General features: G+C 40.3%; 2 protein-coding genes across 3 annotated transcripts in view; both read left to right on the plus strand.

The window, feature by feature from the left end:
- The first annotated feature begins 7,541 nt into the window (after positions 1–7,541).
- EXOC1L (exocyst complex component 1 like) lies at positions 7,542–13,295 on the plus strand. The gene is made up of 3 exons (XM_074155154.1): positions 7,542–7,665; positions 11,074–11,204; positions 13,032–13,295. The coding sequence occupies exons 1-3, from the start codon at positions 7,542–7,544 to the stop codon at positions 13,293–13,295; spliced, it is 519 nt and encodes a 172-aa protein (XP_074011255.1).
- Positions 13,296–19,506: 6,211 nt separating this feature from the next.
- EXOC1 (exocyst complex component 1) overlaps positions 19,507–22,397 on the plus strand; it is a 31,105-nt gene continuing 28,214 nt past the window's right edge. For both annotated transcript variants that reach the window (XM_074154331.1, XM_074154332.1), the window contains exon 1: positions 19,507–19,607. The gene's annotated coding sequence lies outside the window, so the exon portion shown is untranslated. The remainder of the gene's footprint in view (positions 19,608–22,397) is intronic.

A 22,397-nucleotide genomic window follows, 5' to 3' on the forward strand; every position in this document is an offset into this window, starting at 1 on the left:
CGCTAAAGACATCAGACGGGCAAAGCAAATAGGGGGGTATTAGACTTCTTTAAGTGCTGCGGTTCAGTACGCAAGATATGAGACTTTATGACCACTATAGAAGTTGTGGCTCTGATTAGCAGCAGATCAGAGAAATGATCTAGATGGGGTTGATCCTGCCTTGAGAAAGGCGAACAATCTACTTGACTTCTGAGCAGATTCAGCTTCGAGTAGTTTCTTCCGCATCCAGGACTCCAACTAAACTGGACAACGCAGAACTGCCATTTGCCTTCATTCTGGCTCCATGAAGAGGAAGTTAGACACTAGTTTAAGATCAGATCACATAATCTGCAAATGCTGGGTCTTTACATCTCAGTTAATTACCGTTATACTGAACCGTGTACTTCATAATTGACTAAAGTTACTCTTTGACAATGCCAGCCACCTTTGAAAGCATTTGGAGATGTGTCCACCCTTCCCTTCCTAGCTTTTTTCCACGATGAATTAAATTCACTCTCAACATTTTTGTATTTTATTTCTTCTCTAAATGTATTTGATGCTAACCCTTTTGAGTAACTGACAGAATAAGAACTGATAAAGATCTGTATAGACTAAAATGTATTTTAAGCCACACAACTGTCAACTGTGTGCTCATCCCCTAAATACAATATCCATACAAATTATGCAGTTGTATAGATTCCCGACTCTTTATGAATTTTTTAAAAATGGATTAGATATCCAGCAGAAGTTTATAGTGTTTTAAGAGTGCTTTGCGTCACGTTGATGTATTGATTTTAAATATAAATCCACATTAATCTGAAGTAATTGACTATCTACATTAATAATAATGTTCAATTTTCATGAGGGAAAGAAAATGGTTCTTGTGCCAAGACAAATGAAATTTATTACTAGAGACTACAGAGGTAGAGATGAAAATCATTATTAAAAAGTATGAAGAAGCTTTTGACAGAATAACTGTTACAGTTGCTCTGGGTAACTCTTGAAGAAAAACCAGGTTTATTCAAAAAATTTACAAGCAAATGAGAATATAAAAGGGCAGTTTGGTGGGCATCATAATCTAATTTACTTCAAATGTAAATATCAAGGTACTTCTTGACTTCTTGGTCAAGGTGACTCTCTACTGTGCTTTCTCCCCTGTATTTTCATAAAAGACGCCACCAAGATTTACTGTTTTAAACACAGCTGTCAAAAGCCCAAGCTACGCTTTCAAAAGCTTCCAGTTATCAGAAGATTACCAGTCATTTGTATGCCTAGAAACTCACAGGATTTTTTTTAACTTTTTTTTACTACTTCTTTTTACTACTTTTTTTACTTTACTGCTGTCTTTAAGGTTTCACCTCCACAAAGAAAACAATACATTGAATGGGTTACATTTGAATAACAAAGTGCTGAATCCATCATGCCAGGATTTTATGCTGTTAATTAAATGTGGCTCCAATTCATCACTGCGTTATTATTTGCTTTGCTGAACAGGAACCTAAACTCTTATTTTATAAGTTAACTTACTTATGGCCCTAATTTTTAGCTCATACATGAGTAAAATTCAACACGTGTAAATTCTTCATAGAAGAATCAGATACTTCCTACTTATGTGTTATGTTTCAAAATATGCTTCTAAATTTCATCCAAAAAGCAGCATCTGGTTACTATTCTATGAAGAACAAATATGCATTTTCTGTTGAAAGGAAAGCTTTGGATGGGATGTTGGTATGATTATATTTTGAGGATGATAAACCGGTATAAACTCTATATAAACTTGGCGAATTCAAGTTTCAGTTAAATCAAATCTCAAATAAACTCTTCTGTCTGCTTTCTTCCAAAGAAAGAGAAGAGTAATACTTTTTTAAACCAAGTAGTTACATCATATTAGAGAAACCAATCACATTTGGGTTTCAGTGTTCTTTACCAGAACTGATGAGATCTTGAGTCATCCTCTGAGCACCCATGTAGTCTGAGGTTGGTACAGGACTCTTTTAATGGGATTCCAAAAGGAATTCAGGAGAAAAATAGTTCTACGAAAACATTTTAACCAACTGATGTCTTCTCCATCGTGTATTTCTATGCTTCTATTTTAAAACTGAGTAAATGACTCAAGCCGTACCTCACAGAATAGCACTTCTGCATGAAACACTGTTATCTCTGCTGCTTCAGACAGTTTTCGGTACAACTTAACTGGGACTACGCTTCACTGCACAGGGATCTAATTTTATTGGCACAGCTATCAAAACATGTGAATAACTAGCCATAACTAGGAGACAGATCATCTATAAATGTGAGAAAAGTGGGAAAAGACATCTGAGAAAAGTAAATCATTAGTAACAAGAGGGAGAAAAACAGGTGATGATCATTCAGATTTAGTTTTCTGAAGATAGCTATGGAAAACTCACTATACAGCCAGCTCATTGTAGAATGTTTTTTCCTGATTTCTAGTTTATACTCTAAAATCTCACTTATGACATAAAAAAAAAAAAAAAAAAAAGTGGTCTGGAGCTCTAAAGCTGTGAAGAATACTTACAGACAATAAACCAGGTGATAACAGAGAAAACCATGCCTGGCTGAAGCCTCAAACAGAAACAACAGTCAGAGGAAGGTAAAACCTAATTTAAATAGGATGGTAAATGGTGTTTTTCAACCTACAGTGATCTTTTGCATGTCAGAGAGATTGTTCTGAGTGTTGTATTTTCCATCCTTCTTTTTATTTCGTAACGTTGTCAAGCACGGAGCAATGGGAAAGATGCTTCCAGCAAACACTGCTTTGTAAGGGTGTGCTTCTTGCTGGGAATTTGAGAGAGAGATCAAATGTACGTCCCTCTGGAGGGCTTCAACATGCAGAACACAGTGAAGTCCTATGTAAACATGGTGACTGTTCTGCTGTTCCAGTAATGACTGTTCCGAAGCCCACCAAAATCAAAGGAAAACTTGTAACTGACTTAATGGGCTTTGGATCAAGCCCCGGGTAATCAGTTACATGTATATACTAATGCGCATTAGTAGATCCAAAGGCGTAGAGGGACTCACCATAAATATTGTTTTTAAAGCTGGTGAATTGATTTTTACCAGAACAGTGTGACTGAGGAACAATAAAGATTAGAGAGATCTATCCTTTTAAGACCTGCTACTACATCTATTAAAGTCAATGCCTTGGGTGCTGTAAGGAAACCTGTATTTGGACATGGAGAAAGTTTGCAGGGAAAAGACAGAGCAAAAAAAGGAACAGAAGTAATTCATATTTGGCAGAACGGTCTGAGACACTCCCCTGGTGACTGCTTCGTGTTGTAAAGGGTTCCTTTGTAGACCACTGTGAGCCTGGGGTAAAGGGTGCCCTGGTTTCACAAACATCTGTAATTCATCTATCTGGACAGTTACAGGTAAATCCAAGTTAAATTTGGATTTAAATTTGTTTGTGGCACTGCTAAGAAGGAGTTTGATCTGTTCTGGTTTATGTCTATACAACACACATTCATGGGCAGGTTTAGCTGGGAGAGGGACAGCTGGCCGGGATGGTGGATGCCAGAATGGGAAGTTGGTCCCAGACCATTGCTAGTGCATCCTTGCTGAACGGGTAAGCTACTGCTCAACTGTTGGCATTTGGTTATGAACTGTTAGATTTTGGGCTTGCAGTATTTCAGCTCAGGTGGATCTGAAATCCCATCACTGAAAACATCCCCTCAGCTTCTAGGAAGGTGTTTCTTTTTCCATTCAGCAGTAATAACACCAGCTAGAAGAAATATTAAAGGGGAAGCTCGTAATGGCAGGTTTTGAGTGGGAATAAATTTGAGTGACCTGGAAAGCTTCAAATTGCAAACCACCAGGATTTCCAATCATAGCCTTGAATTGTGTATGCTTCTTTTCCAGTGAAAGTAGGTTTACCCATGTATAGCAGTGCCTATCTGCTCTCAGTTAAACTCTAGCTTTGTATATCAAATATGTGTTATTTTTTGCGTGAGTCATCTAAAAAGATCCTCTAAGTCCATAAGACATATAAGCTGCAGAAGATGAAAGAAAAAAGAAAAAACAGGTGTAATATCATAAGAAAAGCATCAGGGAGAACAGAGACAGAGCAAGGAAATGGAGGACAGAAGAACGTGTAAGTAGGCAAGAAGCTCTGGGCAGGCACTGCAGATGCTCTCTATCTACTGCAAGAATCATCCTTCATAATTTTTAATATACTGATAATCAAACAAGGAGACATAAAAATTAGCTTTATGCCTGCTGTAAAGGAAGGAGATTTTAAAGCCTACCAAGCCTTATTTCCAGTCCACCCAAGTCAGCAAAGCAGTAGAGATAGAGAGGAAGGAAATGATTTTGTGAGTCACCTGCAAAATGGGATGGTCATTTCTCCCCATTGAATTCCAAGAATGGAGAACAAGGTAGATATATTTAAAAAAAATGTTTATGGGCATTATTCAAAATACCACAGGTAGTCCTGATATCAGCTGCACCAAAACTGTCCTGCTACGTTCTAACAGAAGATGGGTGAACAAAGAATCAAAAGAATGAAGAGCAATAGTGAATTATGGATTTTTCTGTTTCTTATTAAAACATTCAACATTAAAATCACTATTGTACCTGTCTGTGCATATACTCAGAGTGGTTGCTTAATGTAGTATTTGAGAATGCATTAAAAGATATTGCAGAAGTAATTTAATCTCTAGAATACTTTCTGAAATATAATTTGATTTCAGAGGAGGTATGAAGAAAACAGTTACATCACAGGATAGGATCTTCTGAGCACTATCTGCATACACAACAGCTCAGAAATAAATACAGAGGAATCTTCTACCAAGGTCTATATAGCAGTCTTCTTCTGGACAGCCGCACCTAACAGGTAGAAATGTTTAAATTTCTTTATGTTATCAAAAAATTTTACTCCTTTCCCAAAATATTTTTAAATATGAAAACTATAATTTACTATAATTAGCAGCTACTAATTACTATAATTTACTATAATTAGCAGCTACACAGCCCTAAAGCCCCACCTAAAGCCCAGTCATGGCTTTCAATGTAAAGCTCCGTTAATGTACCAATTTCTACTAGCCATGTCCTACTGACCAGAGTGGCACAGTATTAATATGCAAGAATATCCAAAAAGACAAAAATTTTAAGAGGATTAACATACAAAACCTCAGAAATCTTTTATGAAAACTGAGGTAGAGTGACTTACAGTTTTATTAAACTGTGAAAAATAAAAATCTAACCCAAGAAAGACCAGAGCCACACACCACTCTTGTCTCAGCTCCATCACTTCCAAGCCACCAGTGACGCTTCACTCACCACTTTGGCGGTTTCTCCAGTACCAACTGAACCTTTCACAGGGGAAAAGCTTGTGGAAAATTCTTCCAGAGCTGAAGGTACTTTTCTAAGGGTATTTTTGTCTGTACATTTGTTGCTTCAGAACTGAAAAAAAAATATTCAGGCATCTGAGGTGCAGCATGAGCTATGGACTGGCTGAGTCAGAATCAGCTTCCTAATGAGGACTCTGGCACTGAGTACGAACACTGAAACCTCTCCAACCACGACACTATTAACACTGGTGGTGACGAACTGAAGTCTGAGGCACAGGCCTTGACAATTCTGCCAAAGGCTGGCAGAAAAACAGCAGGGACCGTGAACGGCGAGCCAATTTGTACATCAGTCCCATATTCAAGGTGTGGCCAGGTCACCAAAATTGCGGGCAAGCATCTGGGCATCCCTGAGCCTCAGCTCTCTGGTGGAAGGTCACCATATCACAGCACTTTGATGACATGCAGTTGTCTCTGAAAGTGAGCATCATGCCCTTTTCCTAAGGTAAACTCTTGTAGTGAGGTTCACATAGTTTTTAAAGATAAGAGATTAAATTTGTCCTTTCTGTACTAATAAAATGTATCCAAAACCTGAAGCTTAGAGTAACTTTACTCTCCCAAAGCAGGGATGAAAATTAACCTATAGATTTAAGAATTACAACTGTGTTTCCAAACACATGGGACCAAAAGGAAGCAGAATAAATCAAAATCGTTTAGTTTCTTTTCAATCCCTTTCCCACTCATCCAGCCAATCTGCTGACTATCTACAGCAGAGGGCAATCATCCCTAACTTCACATCATCATTTGATTGGATTCCATTTTGCTTCACATCAGCAAAGGACCATGTAGACCCTATGGCACTAAATTATTCTAATGGTTTAGTGGGAGGTGTCCCTGCCCATGGCAGGGAGGTTGGAACTAGATGATCATTAAGGTCCCTTAACCATTCTACGATTCTATAATTCTAATAAAATTGCCCAAAACCTTTTTCTTTTTTTTTAAATTCAGATTTTTTACCTCACTTGCTAAATCTTCACTTTAGCACTCAGTTTTATCCTAAGGTTAGATCCCTTTCTCCATTTTCTTGAGACTATAAGAATGAAAATCCAATAAGGTCTTCGGACATAATAAGCTTGAGCATAAGAAATAGAAGAGCAACTCAACTTCTATAAGCTGCCAGAAATGAGTCCAAAGGAAAAAACTCTAACACAGGCTACTGCAGCCACTGAAATTAGAAGAGTACATGCCCCCAAGAACTTTACCCACACATCTGTGGAGTGGCAGGAACACCCAAAATTTCTGCAAATATACTCAGAGGGAACAGCCTGAAGTTGCACCAGGGGAGGCTTAGATTGGACATTAGGAAAATTTTCTTCACTGAAAGGGTTCTCAAGCATTGGAACAGGCTGCCCAGGGAAGTGGTTGAGTCACCATCCCTGGAGGTATTTAAAAGGTGTTTAAAAGTGTAAGGTGGTGCTTAAAAACGTGGTTTAGTAGTGGGCTTGGCAGTGCTAGGTGAACTGTTGGACTCGATGATCTAAAAGGTCTTTTCCAACCTAAATGATTGTATGATACTATGAATCTCTGCCTGATGTATCAGGCCCCTCACACCCGTAAGCATCCCGAGGATGGCAGGTCCTCTGGTCCCCAGGCTGCACCCGCCCTCGCGGGACTCCTGGTGCACCGAGGTGAGTTGACCTTCTCTTCGTAACGAGTGGCATAAGGTAATTTCCCCCTTAACTCTATTAATAGCCATGAAGCTATTAGCGCAGGAACTGTTGTAAGAGCCACAAGGCGATGTAATTCCTTTTAGAAGGAATGGCTCTTTCCTGCTAAGTCTGTTATCTGCTGATAAAAATAATTGCATTAATTGACAACTCTTGGTAAGCTGGCTTTTAGCGCGATTCCTCTGCGCGCTTACTCGTCCCCCGGCAGGGAGGCATCTCCCGGGCCCGTCCCGGGAGGGAGGGAAGGAAGGAGGGCGGACACGCGTGGGGCGGGGAGATGCGCGGCCCGGCCTCTCCCCGCTCCGGCGACCGGAGCCTTAACGGCGGCTGGCCCCGGCGACGGAGGGGGCTGGTCGGGGTTGGGGGGGGGGGGGACCAGCGGTACCCGGACCCCGCCGGGAGCGATGCCTCCCCCGCGGCCGGGGGGCAGCCTCCGCCGCTGTCCCCCGCGGGTGCGCGGAGCGGCGGCTGCGGTGCGCGGGGCTGCGGTACCCGCTGCCGAGGAGCCGGGCGGCGGCGGGGGGGGACGGCGATGTCCTCGCTGGTGAAGGAGGAGCTGGCGAAGAGGCTGTTCGGCCCCCGGCGGCTGAGGCTGCAGGAGTTCATCGAGGTGGAGGAGGGCTCGGGCGCCCAGCGATGCTACCTGTGCGCCGCAGGTAGCCGGGCGGTACACGGCGGGGTGCGGGGGGGGGATGCGCGGGTGCGGGGGGGATGCGCGGGTGCGGAGGGGCTGGGGCGCAAACCCATTGGCGCTGCAGGCAACAGTTGTAATTCATAGAGCTTTCGCACCGTCCCTTGCCTTGGTCTAACGTCCCGCATGTTGTCCCAGTTCCTCCGGTAACAGTGAACGAGTCATGTCGTTTGAATAAATACACGTTTGTGTCAGTAATTAGCAGGAACCGTGAGTAAAACAAGATTGCTATGATAAACTTGATTATCTGGTTCTTTACTAAATTTGATTTCAAGTGTATCTGTTTCATAATTTGATTTCAAGACTTTCTGTTTCGTAACCTTTTTAGAACAAGGTTTCAGAAAAGCTTTTTTTTTTTTCATTTTTTTTCATTTATTTATTTTATTTCACAACAGTGAAAGATACTAAAAAAGAGAAATGCTCTCATCCGTAAGTAGTTAGGTTGAAGTGAATGCTTCTTCCAGTCTGTTTCCTCTTTGGGTTCAAAATACATATAACAGGTAGAAATAATCTCTGTACTTGAGACATAGATTGGGTTAACATCTAAAATGAGATGGTAACAGTGCTATTCTGTGATCATCATCTTTATAAACACCTGAAGTCTTTAGAATGTTGAAGTTGTTTTACAGGTTACTGGAAACAGTCAGCAAGCTATGTTCCCTGGGCTCACGTGATTTTAGTAGAACAGGCTTTGTATTTTAGAAGTGGAAAAATAGTTTTAAGAAATGGATTCCTGAACGTCATAGAGCTTCTAAATAATAACCTGCTTCATAGTTTATAAAACTATCCAGAAGAAGTATGTTTAGTTGCATAGTATGTTTAGTAGTAGATCTAAACAGTTCGCTGTTATGAAACATCCAAAGAGAAGAAATAACACTATGGACCTTTAAAACCTTTACTAAAAATTTCTTTTTAAGGTAGAGGAGAACAAGCCATAAAGAAAGCCTCTAATCAGATTAAGTGATTGGAAGTCTCTGAAGACATCAAGGAAAATTTATGTAGAGTATTGAGTGGGATGTCTTCAGTATCCAATATTAAACTCTCTTAATATATTCAGGCATAGTCAAGTAAGTGGTGAGTAGAGTGGAAATCTGATTCTGAAAGATGGGTTGCATCTGTCTGCCAGCAGCTACTGTAATCTGCTGTGATTCTGTAGGAGCAAAACACATTATCTAAAATCTTATCCCTGCAATGCAACCGCAGTATATTCCTGTTGAATGCAAATTAACATAATAATAATAAAAAAAAATAAAATCAGTCAAACTATAGGCAAAACTTTAGAAGTCTGTGCCTTTTGAAATCTCTATTGCTACAAAATCTTGGTGTAGATTACTGAACAATCTTATTTTTGAGCCATATGCCTAACATGATTTCCCTTTCTTTTCACAATAGCAAGTCCCAGTTCTTTCGTGAAGGCAAGAGAAGCCTTTCACTGATTGCTTTATAAACTCTGGAAGAACATAAAGCTGAAATGCAACCACGTTCAGGAATGTTCACAGTCCAGTAGTGGCACTCCTGAGAAGAACAGTAAGGATAACATCGTATTATCCAACAGAGACTCTGAAAAAGGTGTTCAGTCCATGGAAGACCTTAGGAAATAGTTTGTGCTCTATGAAGGCATTGCCATAGCCCTGCCCTCCCCAAGAAAAGCTTTTAGTGTTTAATAGAATGAAATGGCAGATCTAAGCTCATGTTCTATATAAAAAATTAAGTTTTCTTTAATTCTGTTAACTGAGTGCAGGAGCAAGCAATATCTAAACCACAGGAAAAGTAAAGAAAGATTTTTTTATTATTATTATTTTTAATTTTTAGTTGAAAATAGTCAACTCAAGTTTCACCATGGGGCAGGACATGCTCCTGGTTTCATTTTTCTTAACACGTCTGTGCTCTGTCCTTGTGCCATATGGTTTCTGCTCCTGCATGAGGGTAGAGAAATGTCAGTGTGTGGGTCCTGGTGGCCACTAGGACATCCCCTTGTATTTCTGACATGACTGGGGGTTTTTGGGCTTGGGCTTGTTTCCTTTGGTTTTAACTCTTAAGGGAGACAACATACTCCCTCACAAGCAAGCAAAGAAACAAACAGAATGGGAGAAACTGAAAGCATGAAGAGAACTTTCTAAGATTAGCCTTCTAGATTTGCTTGCAAATGAAAACCATTGTAATTTCTCCATAAAAGATAATACAGCCATGGTCCTTTGGTTAAAAACCACTGAGCAACTATGACTGATAGGACCAGGAAAAAAAGCAACAGTGATTTGTATTTTCCAGACAGGGAAGTTATAGACTGAGAAAAATTATAATCAATTGATATATTTTCCACTGTTTTTCTTTGCAACAGAAAGAAGGTGTATCTCCAACATATATCCTTTATTTGTCTTTACTTGAATAACCATTTTCTTATAAATGGGTGAGAAGTAAGAGATCTCTTAACAAGAATAAGATAAAAATAGTCAAGTTTCACAATGAGTTTTCAAAAATCTGTTTAGAAATAAGAGAATTTTGCTTCTGCATCTGTAGCCTTGTGCTGTGATGCCAAAATGCTCCTGCCAGATGTAGGTGACATTTCACCCTTCCCTTGGGCTACCGGATGGCTTGGGCAAGTGGCCTGCCCTGCAGTCATCACGCTGGACGTGCAGGAGATTGTTCAGGCTCTGGTGCTTTTCACACTCATCACTGTGTGTTACAGAAATCCAACCTCCTACGCAGCACTCAGTGTAATCAATTAATAATGCTAGTTATTGCAAAGAGTGTCTTGGTGCTCTTTTTACTCTCATTTCCTGCCTAAGTTGGAAAACAGCAATTTCTACAAAGATAGCACTGGGCAACTTGAAGCTTTAAGGAATATTTTCAATGTTATTGTTAAGTGGCCTACTTACATATTTTATAGGGAAATAACAGTTGTATTTTTTTTAAAAAAAATGGCTTCATAAAAGAACTTCATCCACAGAATGGCAAGTATAGCACAAGTCGTGCAAATACAGAGCCTTGGTAGCAGTTTCCCAATTTTCTGATTCCAGTACCCCAAAAGATTCCTTTTAGAATTAAGTAGGATAAGTGGATTATCCATACAGACTCAGTGCCAGAATTAGGTTTCCATTTCAACTCAGATGAAAGGCTTTTGCACAGATAAGATCCTCTTTTCACAGGACAGGTAAGGTAAGGTAAATCCTAAATCTACTAAAAGCTGCCAGGTTTCACAGGCTGAGAACACAGTGATATTCCTACTACTGGGCAAAATAAAACTATCAAGCCCTGTACATCCCTGCCTGTCATCATTTAAGTTATCATCTAAAATGTAGTTTGCTTAAGGCCTTTATTATTAGAACTTTTGGGAAGCACTTGCCTGCACATCTAAACTATTTTCTTCTTGCAGTGACTAAAAGTGAAGAAGTAGAAATATGTATGGTTAAGCACTTGCGAGTGGATCGAGAGGAGAAATATGAAATAGTTGAAAAGTGGTTTTTGAAAGATCTGGAGATGATTGATGGAAAAGAAGCAGATACTGTAAGTGTTATGTATTATTAAATATATATGTCAGAGTATCCTTTTCTTGTGCTGCAATTTGGGATACAAGTATTAAAATGCAGTTAAAATGCATTATTCAAAAAGTAAAGTTATGTAAAACCCAAAATAAATAAAACTTCCAAGGAATCTTGGTTTTATTGCCCATGAGAGGCTCCACATCACATTTGTACTGTTCTGGGGTGGGAGGAAGGGCAAATTTTGTTGTTTGTTGCAATCTTCTTCATCTCTCCAGCTGAGATCTGAGACACAAGCTGGATGTTTTCTAATTTGTTCATCATAACTGGGAATAAAAGTTCTCCACGTGCAGCTCCCAGTGTAAACTGGAGTTAATCCCACAGATTTTCATGTGCATTTGAAAACAAAATTTTTGTTACATATTTTTATGGACACTGTGAACTTGTTATCTGTGTGACGAAGTCAATGTGTAAAACGTCTTGCAAGAAAGTTCATCCTTTGGTGTACCAGCTCATGAAATTGTGCCTCTTTCACAGAGCTTAATCTCACATTACATGGATAAATTAAATATTTGTACATTTTTGTCTGTAAACGTGAAACAACTTTGGCTACATCTGGCTAACCTTACTGCTAAAAAACTCCTAGTCTCTCATATACAACTTCAGAAGGGTAAAATGATGCTGCAAGACAGAACACCAAAAGTAGAATTAAATCCTGTTTTACAAAAGCTTATGCCAAGGCAAATATCTTACTGCATGGTTGAAAAGACATTTTAACAGTTGTCTGTGCATAATAAATGTAGTCCAAGAAAAAAATGACTTTTTTTCTCTTTGAAAGTGCTTTCAAATGAACATAAAATAGAGTTCAGATTACATTATCCCAGTGAAAGAGAAATCATAAGACCACAAGGAAGGTTTCAGAGCCTTTATCCAAGGAAAATGACCAACTGTGGTTGTTCTTCTGTCCTGTGCACATTGCCCTCAAGTCTAAAACCAGGAACTTGGGAGACAGAGGAGGTGAGCTCAGCTTCAGAGTATCCCTGCACCCTGGGAGCTCTTTGCACTTTAGGCCAGAAGAGAAAAAAAGCCAAACTTAATAATCCTTTACATCCCCTCTCCAAGTTATCTTGCTTCTGGATGTTCCTGTCCCTTCCCCAGCCAAAGCAGGCAAAGGACTTCCTCATCACTTGCCTGTATGAATTTACTCCAGCTTTTTTCAGAAGTGTTATGCTGAAATATCTTTTAGAGATGATTCAGCCTTCCGCAACCAGGATGATCAAAATCTGTCTCATTTTTGATTAAAGAAAAGCCTAAATGAAACTCAAACTCCTAATTATAGGGTGATTAACACTTCTATAAATACTCATAATAGTTATTCATACCCATAGAATTCAACAGAGTTTAGCTGGGATTAATTGTGCCAAAAAGCCAGAAAGTGCAGAGAATTACAATTTAGGCAGGAAGGGCAATCAATATTCTTCTTCTGATAGGCATATAAAGTTATAGTTCAAGGCAAGTGCTCTCCATAGAGTGTGTTTTAGGCAACATGACAAAACAGTTCATTTCAAAACAAGATTGTATAATCCCAATAAAGTGCAGCCTATCGCTTGGCCAAACTCTGAAAGTTTTACTCAGGCAAAACTCCTAATGGCAAAGAATAGCAGCTAATTATAAACCACTACTTTGTAAAGTTTTAAAAGACCTTTTAGTATGAATAGCAGAAAGATGCGAAGTCCTTTAGTGTCCATCAAATTGAGAAAAAGCCCTGGATGTAGCTAGGCAGAGAACAACAGATTGCAGCTCTAACATTTGTAATGCATGCAATAATTTCATTCTCTCTCCATATTTTTAGGATAATCCATATTTTGATATGCACTTCCACAAAGTCTACAATCTGGAAGCATATAGTTGTGCATCTAAATATACCTTTGCTCGAACGCTAAACAAACTGAATGAAATGTACCTTAAGAAGGACTTGAAGATCGTGAACTTTGATGACACCTACCTAAATGACGACTCAATCTGGTCATCCAACAACAGGGATTGCTTAGTACTGATGAGGATATGCTTCTACGCCTCCAACCTTTTATGTCTCTCCCTGTGTCCTCTGTCCTAAAGATGCATTTTCTAACATTAAGGTTGACTGGTCAACTTCCACTGACCAGCATTTCATAAACCATCTGATCAAAAAGATAGTAAGTAATATGCAGTATCTGCTTTTTAATTTTACATAGAAGTAAAAAATAGAACATACTTTTTCCATATACAATTGATCGTTCATTTATATATATTAGGAGAGCCTCACTCTGGCAAATACTTACAAATATGTGAGACTTTCAACATAGGACCGGTAATTCTCATGGTCAGTGGAGACTGCTTGTTCTGGAGGTATAAATTATCTTTCATTAATAGCTGGAAATATTTTTAGAGCATTAAGAGCATTGACAGTTAATTTAAATCCTGGAAGTAGAAAAAAGAAAGCAACCAAATGAGTTCTGTTCGAGAAGGATGCACATTTCCATTTTCAAATGTGATGAAATATAGAACTCTGTTAATCACATCACACCTACATTAATGCAAGAATCAAACCCTCGTCCTTATGAATCAGAGTTTGGCATTCAGGTACCACGGGACCAACTTTTCACCTATGCAGTTACATTGTTTTTCCCTCAGAACATTTGGTACTCCCTTTGACCTTCCCATTATTTGTGGTACTGGCTTAGAAACAGAAAATGAATGTTCTTCAGCAGAATTGCTTTGTTTGTCAGACCTTTCAAAACTTTTTTTTTTTTTTTAAATATCATTAACATTTTCCTTCTTGCACTTTATTGCTTACGTACATGAACAGGCCCAGTTAGGGAATAGATTTTTTTTATTTATGTCTCTACCTCTGGACTAAGAGTTAACAAAATACTATGTCAACAGTGGTTGTTGGCGACTGCAATTACTTTGTAGGCAAGTGATAGACTTCAAAATTCATAGAATTACCACAGTAATTTTCACCAGTTTCTAGCTATGGGTTAGCATCTTCAGTGCACTACTTAAATACCTATTAGTGCTTAGAGTTACATTGAACCTGGGGTGGAGTCTACTGAGTGGTTTGGAAGATCTCACCCATAACAAAAAATGAAAAATGAAAACTTGTGAAAGCATTCTATTACTGTAGAAAGAGAGGATGAATTAAAGTGTTGAGCAAGAGCTGAAGAGGAACAATGTTGACAAGACGAAGCCCGGTGATACTGCCCAGTGTCGGTCAGCTAAGCTTAACTGGCTGTTCTGCCCAGAGTCAATAAAGAAATGCCAACCCAAAAGGTCATTCAGAGAAGCTTCTGGTCAGAACATCCTGCAGGAGAAGACCTCCTTTCTCTTTTGGCAGCCAAGATTGTACAGGGAGACGAGCTGTGGACCAAACCAGCTGCATACCTAAAGCTGACTGATATAAATTTTCCCTCGGAAATCACGGGCTGGTTCCTGTCCTCTCTCAGAACCTGCTGTAAAATGGGAGACACAAGGGTACGGTGACTCGCACTTCACTATGGTCTTTCTTATGGACTTCCCCCTTTGAAAACATTTGTGTAAATGTACTTTGGGTTCAAAATCGAAATAACATCAAATAAGGGAGAATATCTTTGAAAAACTGTATAAAATGTACAGCTTTCTACTTTACTTTTTAAATCTTGTCCTACTGCTTGTATATAAGAAAGGCCATACCTTTGATTATCTAATCTGCAGAAGTTATATATTTATTCTAGATACATGTTGTAAATTACACTCATTCTAACCCAAATCTTAATAGCTATGTAAACCTTGAAAGTCGTGAAGGCAGTTTATGTGGGCAACACAAATCTTCTGGAATTTGTAAGGACTTAAGTCTTACATTTGCCAGCTAAATACCATTAGAGAGAAAGACTGTACCTATAGTAATCGTTTATGAAATGCAGTTGTTCTTTTCAGAATGTCTTTGGGGTAATCCAGTGCAAGTATCTGTATTGTAACCTTTGATCCATAGCCACAAGAAGTATTTGCCCAACATCCAGGTTCCACAAAACCATCTTCAATAGCAAGTATAATTCACATTACTGTTACCTACGATACATTGTCTTGTTTTGACTGTGTGTTAATTGTAGAGATCACAATGTTTTCTGTAATGTTTACAAATTCTTTACTTAATAGGCACAAGGAAATATTTTCTGGGTGGAAAAGCCTGTATCATTCATCTTGTAACTGTAATAAAAACATAGAACCTCTAACAATAAGAACTTCAGAGCATTCCTTTGAAATAAAGTACAGGTATAGTGAATTCCTGACCTCGTGTTAGAAACTCATAAGCTAAAAATGACTATAATGTTCAATCATATTTAATGGGCTTGCATCAGTAGTTTATACCTTTCTATTCTTGTACTGTATAAACATTAAACTGACTATATTAGAAGACAAATAAGCCTGCATTTTATGTGGAATAATATGCAATTAAAATCTGTTTGGCATTTCTTCTGTCTGATAACATATTTCAGACATTCTTCACTAAGCAGTCAGACTAAACAAAAGGAAAGGAGAAAAAGTGACATTGTCCGTGTAAATGATTTCAGTAATTATCAAAAGAAAAAATACTTTAAAAGATTTTTGCGGACCTAATCTAGGGACTCTTTACATTTACACTGTTCTTTATATGATGCCAAATACCGGGACACATGTGATTGCCGGAGTGACCTGATCGCATTATGGAAAGTCTTCATCCTGAGGTGCAGGAGACTGTCTCTCTGCGGTTTGTACAGCGCAGCTTCATCACAGGAGACAGAGAATATGCTAAATTATAAATGGAAAAGACCTGACAGGCTAAATAGCCCATCTTTCAATTAATGCAGAATTGTTCCCTACATCGCATTTTCTGACATTGGATATACAGAAAGTAGTTTGAAATACGATGTCTTGCTTCTCCTGCAAGACTTCTCCAAAACTGAATAGGAAGAAAGTTACAGGAGTAAAGGATTATCATAAATGCTTTTGTAGCATTCTTATAAAAGGCTTCAATTCAATGATGGATTGAATTAATACTTGAGGTTGTGAATATAATGTGGATTTTCTTCGGAAGACAGAAATTGTTACCAGCCGTATCTGTTCCAGAGAAAAGAAAAAATATGGCAGCCTGAAAATGAAGAAAAGTGGTAATAAGCAAACAGAACTTCATGCTCATTTGTTTAAGAGGCAGAGAGAATAGAGGTTGCCATAAAATACAGGTGATGTTTTTTCCCAAGTGTATTTTTTTAAACTCTTTAACCCAACATCAGAAATAAGAAGACAGGAAAACTTATGACATAAGGACTTGAGAATATTTTGTATGTAGCATTTATCAATACCGTATTTGTATTATTCTATACTTAAAATATATATATATATTAGTTTCCTGCAGCTCCATGCTATAAAAAGCCTTTAATATCATCATTCAGATAAGACAGTTCCATATCTTATCTGGAACTGGTGAAGTTCCACTGGAGTTCACAGATTTAAGATAATTTTCACCATCTAAGACCCATGACCTCATATTTAAATCAGAAGGACTCTTCTCTTGTGTGTTTGTCTTTCATGCTTTTTCTGAATCTTAAATTAAGCAAATACAAATCAATGCAGAATTTTAACAAGAATTTTGGAAGTGAAACAGAGCAGGGAGCCTGTTCTGGACTGTGCCTTTTGGGCTATTTCTCATTCTTTTTTGCCTTTGTATATTGCAGTCATACATACAGCAACCCACCTCTTGCCAGCAAAATCTTATGCTACTTCTTTCCCCGTCACGTACCTAATCCCCGATACTTTCAGCACACAAATCAATCCTCTTGCAGTAAAACAAGGGGTTGCATTACATTATTTGCAATATGTAATTTAAGAATATTTTGTCATGAGTTAAAGTCAGTATTGGGAGATCAAAGCCCCATTCTAAAGAGCATCTGTGGGAAGCTGAAGTAGGAGAGAATGGCACTGTGCACCCTGGAAGATGATCTCATGTCAGTTTTAACACGTGAACCACATTTTAGCATTAACAAACTACGTTTTGGGTTTTGCCCTGAAGCAGAATGAATAGCTAAAGACAGGAAACTAGAAGGGTTTTGACCACCACCACCACCACCAAAAGCTTTACGAAGCCCTGTCCAATCTTTTATGGCTGGCTTGTCCAGTCTTTATAGATCTAGCCAGAGACAGTTACATTTTGTGGCTGAATTGAGAAATTACCAAAATATAACTTCTCGTTTAACCTTGGCCCTCATGAATGATATATTATGGAAGTATAAAGTATGTTGTTTTGCAAGTCAGAAAATAGAAGTACCTTCAGTGAGACTCTATTGGTCAGTAATGTTTAATGCTTTCAGTCAAGTGGAAAAATGATACAGGAATGATGAAATCAGTTTTATATGTTAAAAGTCCATGTTTTGGCAATTTATAACAATAACTTGGAAAAGATTTTTCTGTTGTTTTTTATTGGTCATGGCCTGGCTAATACATTTTATCAACCAGACCTTAAAGGCATACTGATGTATTAATGCGAAGAAGTCATACAGTTCAAGTAATCTGTAATTATTTCAGCCTTCCCTTAACTTACATGAATATTATTTGAATATATTGAATATATATATTACATGAATATTAACTTACATGAATAATGCTAAAAATGAGTGAAGTGTATCAATCGTGTGGAGAACCTCCATCACAGCGGAGTTTGAACTGGAAGGTAGTTCCAATTCTCACTGAATTCAGCAGTGGCTACAAGTAGCTACGACCAGATGTGAACGTCGTTTCTCGTGGCTAGATGCATGATCACTAGTCACAGAGTAACTGTTGCCTCTGAATTATCACTGGCATCAAAGACTGTTGGTAGTTAAGGGTGCTTCTGCTTAGGGGTAGAGCCAAAATCTAAATGCTTTTCATTGAATCATAGAATACCAGTTTGGAAAGGACCTGAGGGATCATCTGGTCCAACCTTTCTTGGCAAGAGCATGCTCTAGACAAGATGGCTCAGCACCCTGTCCAGCTGAATCTTAAATGTGTCCAATGTTGAGGAATCCACCACTTCCCTGGGGAGATTATTCCAATGGCTGGTTGTTCTCATTGTGAAAAATTTTCTTCTTATGTCCAATCGGAATCTCCCCAGGAGTAACCTGTACCCATCACCCTTTGTCTTTTCCATGTGACTCCTTGTAAAAAGGGAGTCTCCATCTTCTTTGTAGCCATCCTTTAAATACTGGAACACGGCGACAAGGTTTCTCCTAAGCTTTCTTTTCTCCAAGCTGAACAAACCCAATTCTCTCATCCTTCCCTCATATGGCTGCCTTCCCACCCCTTTGATCGTCTTGATGGCCCTTCTCTGGACCCACTCCAGCCTGTCCATATCTTTCTTGCACAGCAGGGACCAAAACTGAACACAGGATTCCAGGTGTGGCCTGACCAGCACTGTGTAGAGTGGGATAATGACTTCTGTATCTCTGTTGGTGATGCCCTTGTTGGTGCAACCCAACATCGTGTTGGCTTTCTTTGCTGCAGCAGCACACAGAATCACAGAATGGTTGGGGTTGGAAGGGACTTTCAGAGACCATCTAGTTCAACCCCACTGCCAAAGCAGGTCCACCTCGAGCAAGTTGCACAGGAACCCATCCAGGTGGGTTTTTTAAAATCTCCAGAGAAGGGGACTCCACACCCTCTCTGGGCAGCCTGTTCCAGGGCTCTGGCACCCGCAAAATAAAGAAGTTCCTCCTCATGTTGAGACGGAATTTCCTGTGTTCCAGTTTGTGCCCATTGCCCCTTGTCCTGTCACCGGGCACCACTGAGAAGAGTCTGGCCCCATCCTCTTTCACTCGTACTGAGTTTGTTGTCTACCAGGACCCCCAGGTCCCTCTCCACAGAGCTGCTCCCCAGCCAGGTCGATCCCAGCCTGTGCTGCCCTCCTGGATGACGCTTCCCCAGGTGAGAGGCTTGTCCTTCACACTTGTCCTCATTGAACTTCATGAGGCTGTTGTGAGCCCACTCTTCCAGCCTGCCCAGGCCTTCCTGCAGAGTGGCTCTCCCGAAGCTGTGCGACAGCTGTCCCCAGACATGGACTTGTCACCTGAAATTCTAAGATACTGCCCTGTTGGAATGCGTTGTGTGTGTTTCCTTCAACCCCGGGGTGGGGGGGGGGTGTGTTGCTGCACGCCTTTGGCGAGACATAACCCTTCTCAATAACCCTGTGACCTCCCCTTCGTGGGTGCCCGTCACAGGCGCGGCGCCCACCTCCCTCCAGCAGGGGGCGCTGTGCGGGCTGGGCCGACTTCCTAGCCCCGCCGCCTCGCTGCTGCCCTCACGTGAGCGGAAGCGGGCGCGGTGGGCAGCGGCGGGGAGCGGCGGCCGGAGGAGGCGGCGGAGGCGGCTTCTTCCCCTTCCCTGTCCCGGCTCGGGCTCCGCGGTGAGAGCGAAGGCGGCCCCGGCATCCCCCGCCCCGGCTGTAGGGCAGGTTGTCTCCGGGAGTCGGGTGGGAGGTGGTGGAGCTGGTGCCAGGCGGGCCCTTGGGAGGCTCCCCCCCGCCGTTGCTGTCAGTGACTCGTCCGAGTTTTCCTGTGGAAAGTCTTTCGGTTGTTTGATTCCCGGGGGTGTTACGCTTCGGCGACGCTCTCGTGTTATGTTTCGACCCGATGATCGGATGTTTTAACCTGATAGCCTGTTTTCCTGTTCACCCCCTTGGGGAGGCTGTGTGTGCTGAGTGGCCTTTCCAAATTGCTCTGTTAATTCCTTCCCCTCTGTTTCCCGGACGGGCTGTGGCGGTGATGTGACCTCTCTGATAAATTTCATGTAGCCGAGGATTTGTAACGTTATTGGGGAAAAAAAAAAAATAAAATGCAGCAATGTCTAAAGGCAGTTATTAGAGACTGATGTGGTCTCGGCGCTCTTGAAGCGCTTTTCTGAGGAAGCAGCTTTATCTCCAGCTCCTTGTGCTTCCGTCTTCCTTCAGGACAACGGGATTCGTCTGCGAAGAACTGAATGGTGGGCTTGGTCCTGGCACGTTGTGAAGGTTTTGGTGGCTGTGCCTGGGGGGGCTGAGTTTGTAACAGAAGGTGGACTACACCTCAGAGCAGGTCTTTGAGCTCGGGTTTATCGTGCTGCGTTCCGTGGGGAAGGGGCGTTCTGCACAAGCTGGCCAACTTGTGTTTAGCGCTGAAATTGGGGAGTTGCAGCATTCTGAACGGGATTTAGAGCAGAAAGTCAAATGCCAAATGAGGAAGGAAAGGGGGCGTTTCTGAAATGCCGCTGGTTGTTGGTATTTTGTGTTTTCATCTTGCGCACCCATTGAAGAGTAACAGGAGTGACAACCTGACGCAATTCGGGAAACAGAAGCTGGGCCCAGCATTTGATGAAAGGGGAGGAAAATTGTTAGCAGCTGTGGAGTGTTACATTGCCGTAGGGGTATCATATAAACAGCATTTCTTTGGATGCCCTGAGCTCTGTACACTTGAAAATACTCATTCTACCTTGATATATTGCTTCTTGTTTTCCCAAAGCCCTCGGGTTACTAATGTTTAAAACTACCAGGATCTCTAAGATGAGGGATGTGGGGGTGGCCAGTGGAGCTGTGAGGCGTAGTGGGACATAAAAGACTAAAGAAAAGTTGGTGCCTTTTCTGTTTCAAGTGCTGAGGGAACCTTTTTGTCTTTGCTGTTTGTTTGTCAGGGAAAGCAACCCAGGCATCTCCAAGAGAAAAATCCAACCTAAAATTTAACTCTGCATACCGTCCCAGCATCAAGCAGTGTAGCATGTGATGTATATTAATCTTAGTTTTAATACGCTGTAGAATTTTAAGGCACAAGTTCAGAGTAATATTGGAGCTTCTTTATTTAAATAAAAATATTGAAATGTGATGTCGAAGTGTTGCTCTTTTTAGCCTACCTAGAATCTCTCTGTATCATGAGAAAGTGTTCTGAATCAGGTGAATATTGCTAATTCCTTAATTTTCTGGAGCTTGGTGGTGTTTTGGTTTTTTCTTGTTTGATTGATCACTGAAGGCTTGAGTATTGGGTGGCGTTGTCCCAGCCCCCTCCCCATGCCTTGGATTTCCAGAATCTGGTGGGGACTAGACCACGCTTTGCTAAGGAAACAGATGATTATACTGAAATCTGTCTCAGAAGTCTCTTTCAGAATTTTGTGACTTCCTTGGGATTCTGTTCTTGTTTGGTGCCTGGTTAATTTAACGTTGCTCTTATATTCTACCTCTGCAAATTCTTCATCATAAATGAACATGCTAGAGGTCCAGATAGTTTCCTCTGAGCATGTTGCATGCTTACTTGAAGGCGTTGCCAAAGAAAATCAGAATTCTCATGCAATCTAATGGTCTGATTTGGTACGCGACTCTGTCATTGACATTAAACCATATCAGCCAATGTACCAGAAGATCTCAAGGGCAGTCCTTGATGTCCTTGTACAATCTCCTATGTTTGCTGCTACAGGCTGAGAGAGAGAATAAGTAATGTCTGTTTACTCTCTTTCAGCAGAAGTCTGTATTTTTTAGCATTTGGTTAGAGTACAGCGTTCAAGGTCAGCACTTGATTAATGGAAGAAATCTCTTAATTTATTACTGAGCATACATGCATAAGTACTTACTCTTTTTGAAATATCCTGTTACTCCCTTGCTCGATAAGAAGCTCTGTAATTAAAAGAAGTGTTGTGTTTCTGAGCTCTAGTCTGTGCATCCAAGAAAAGACAGCAAAGTAGTCAAACCTAATAGACTTATCTTTGCAAAATTGTGCTGTGGCCTTTTCAGATCTAGATGGCCTTGAAGTTGGACTTTCTGCTGGCTACAAAGATGCATTTCTTTGTTCTGCATTACTGCAACAATTGCCAGACCCTCATTTGAGCATAAAGAGGAAGAAGATCAGCCTGTTACATCTAATAGTATGTGGTAGCTGGCAAGAGCAGGGAAACAGGTCTTTGCAAAACATTAAAACACAAACCAAAGAAACCCAGCACTGTCTTTCTGGAAGCTGAGAAGTTCGATGCGTGCCTGTCCCCATAGTTTCTGTCTTCCAGGAGCTGTTCTAAGGGGGCTTTTATGAAAGAGACTTCAATATCCAGAAAATAAATTTGACTAAAGAAAAATTTATTAAATTCTGTTACATGGGCCCTCTGCAATGTCTTATTTTTTTATTAATTAAAAAAAAAAAAAGTAATGCCTGCTTGCTGGGTGAAGTTAAGTTATAAACATGGG

This window comes from Numenius arquata, chromosome 10 (assembly GCF_964106895.1).
Source record: "Numenius arquata chromosome 10, bNumArq3.hap1.1, whole genome shotgun sequence".
NCBI lineage: Eukaryota > Metazoa > Chordata > Aves > Charadriiformes > Scolopacidae > Numenius > Numenius arquata.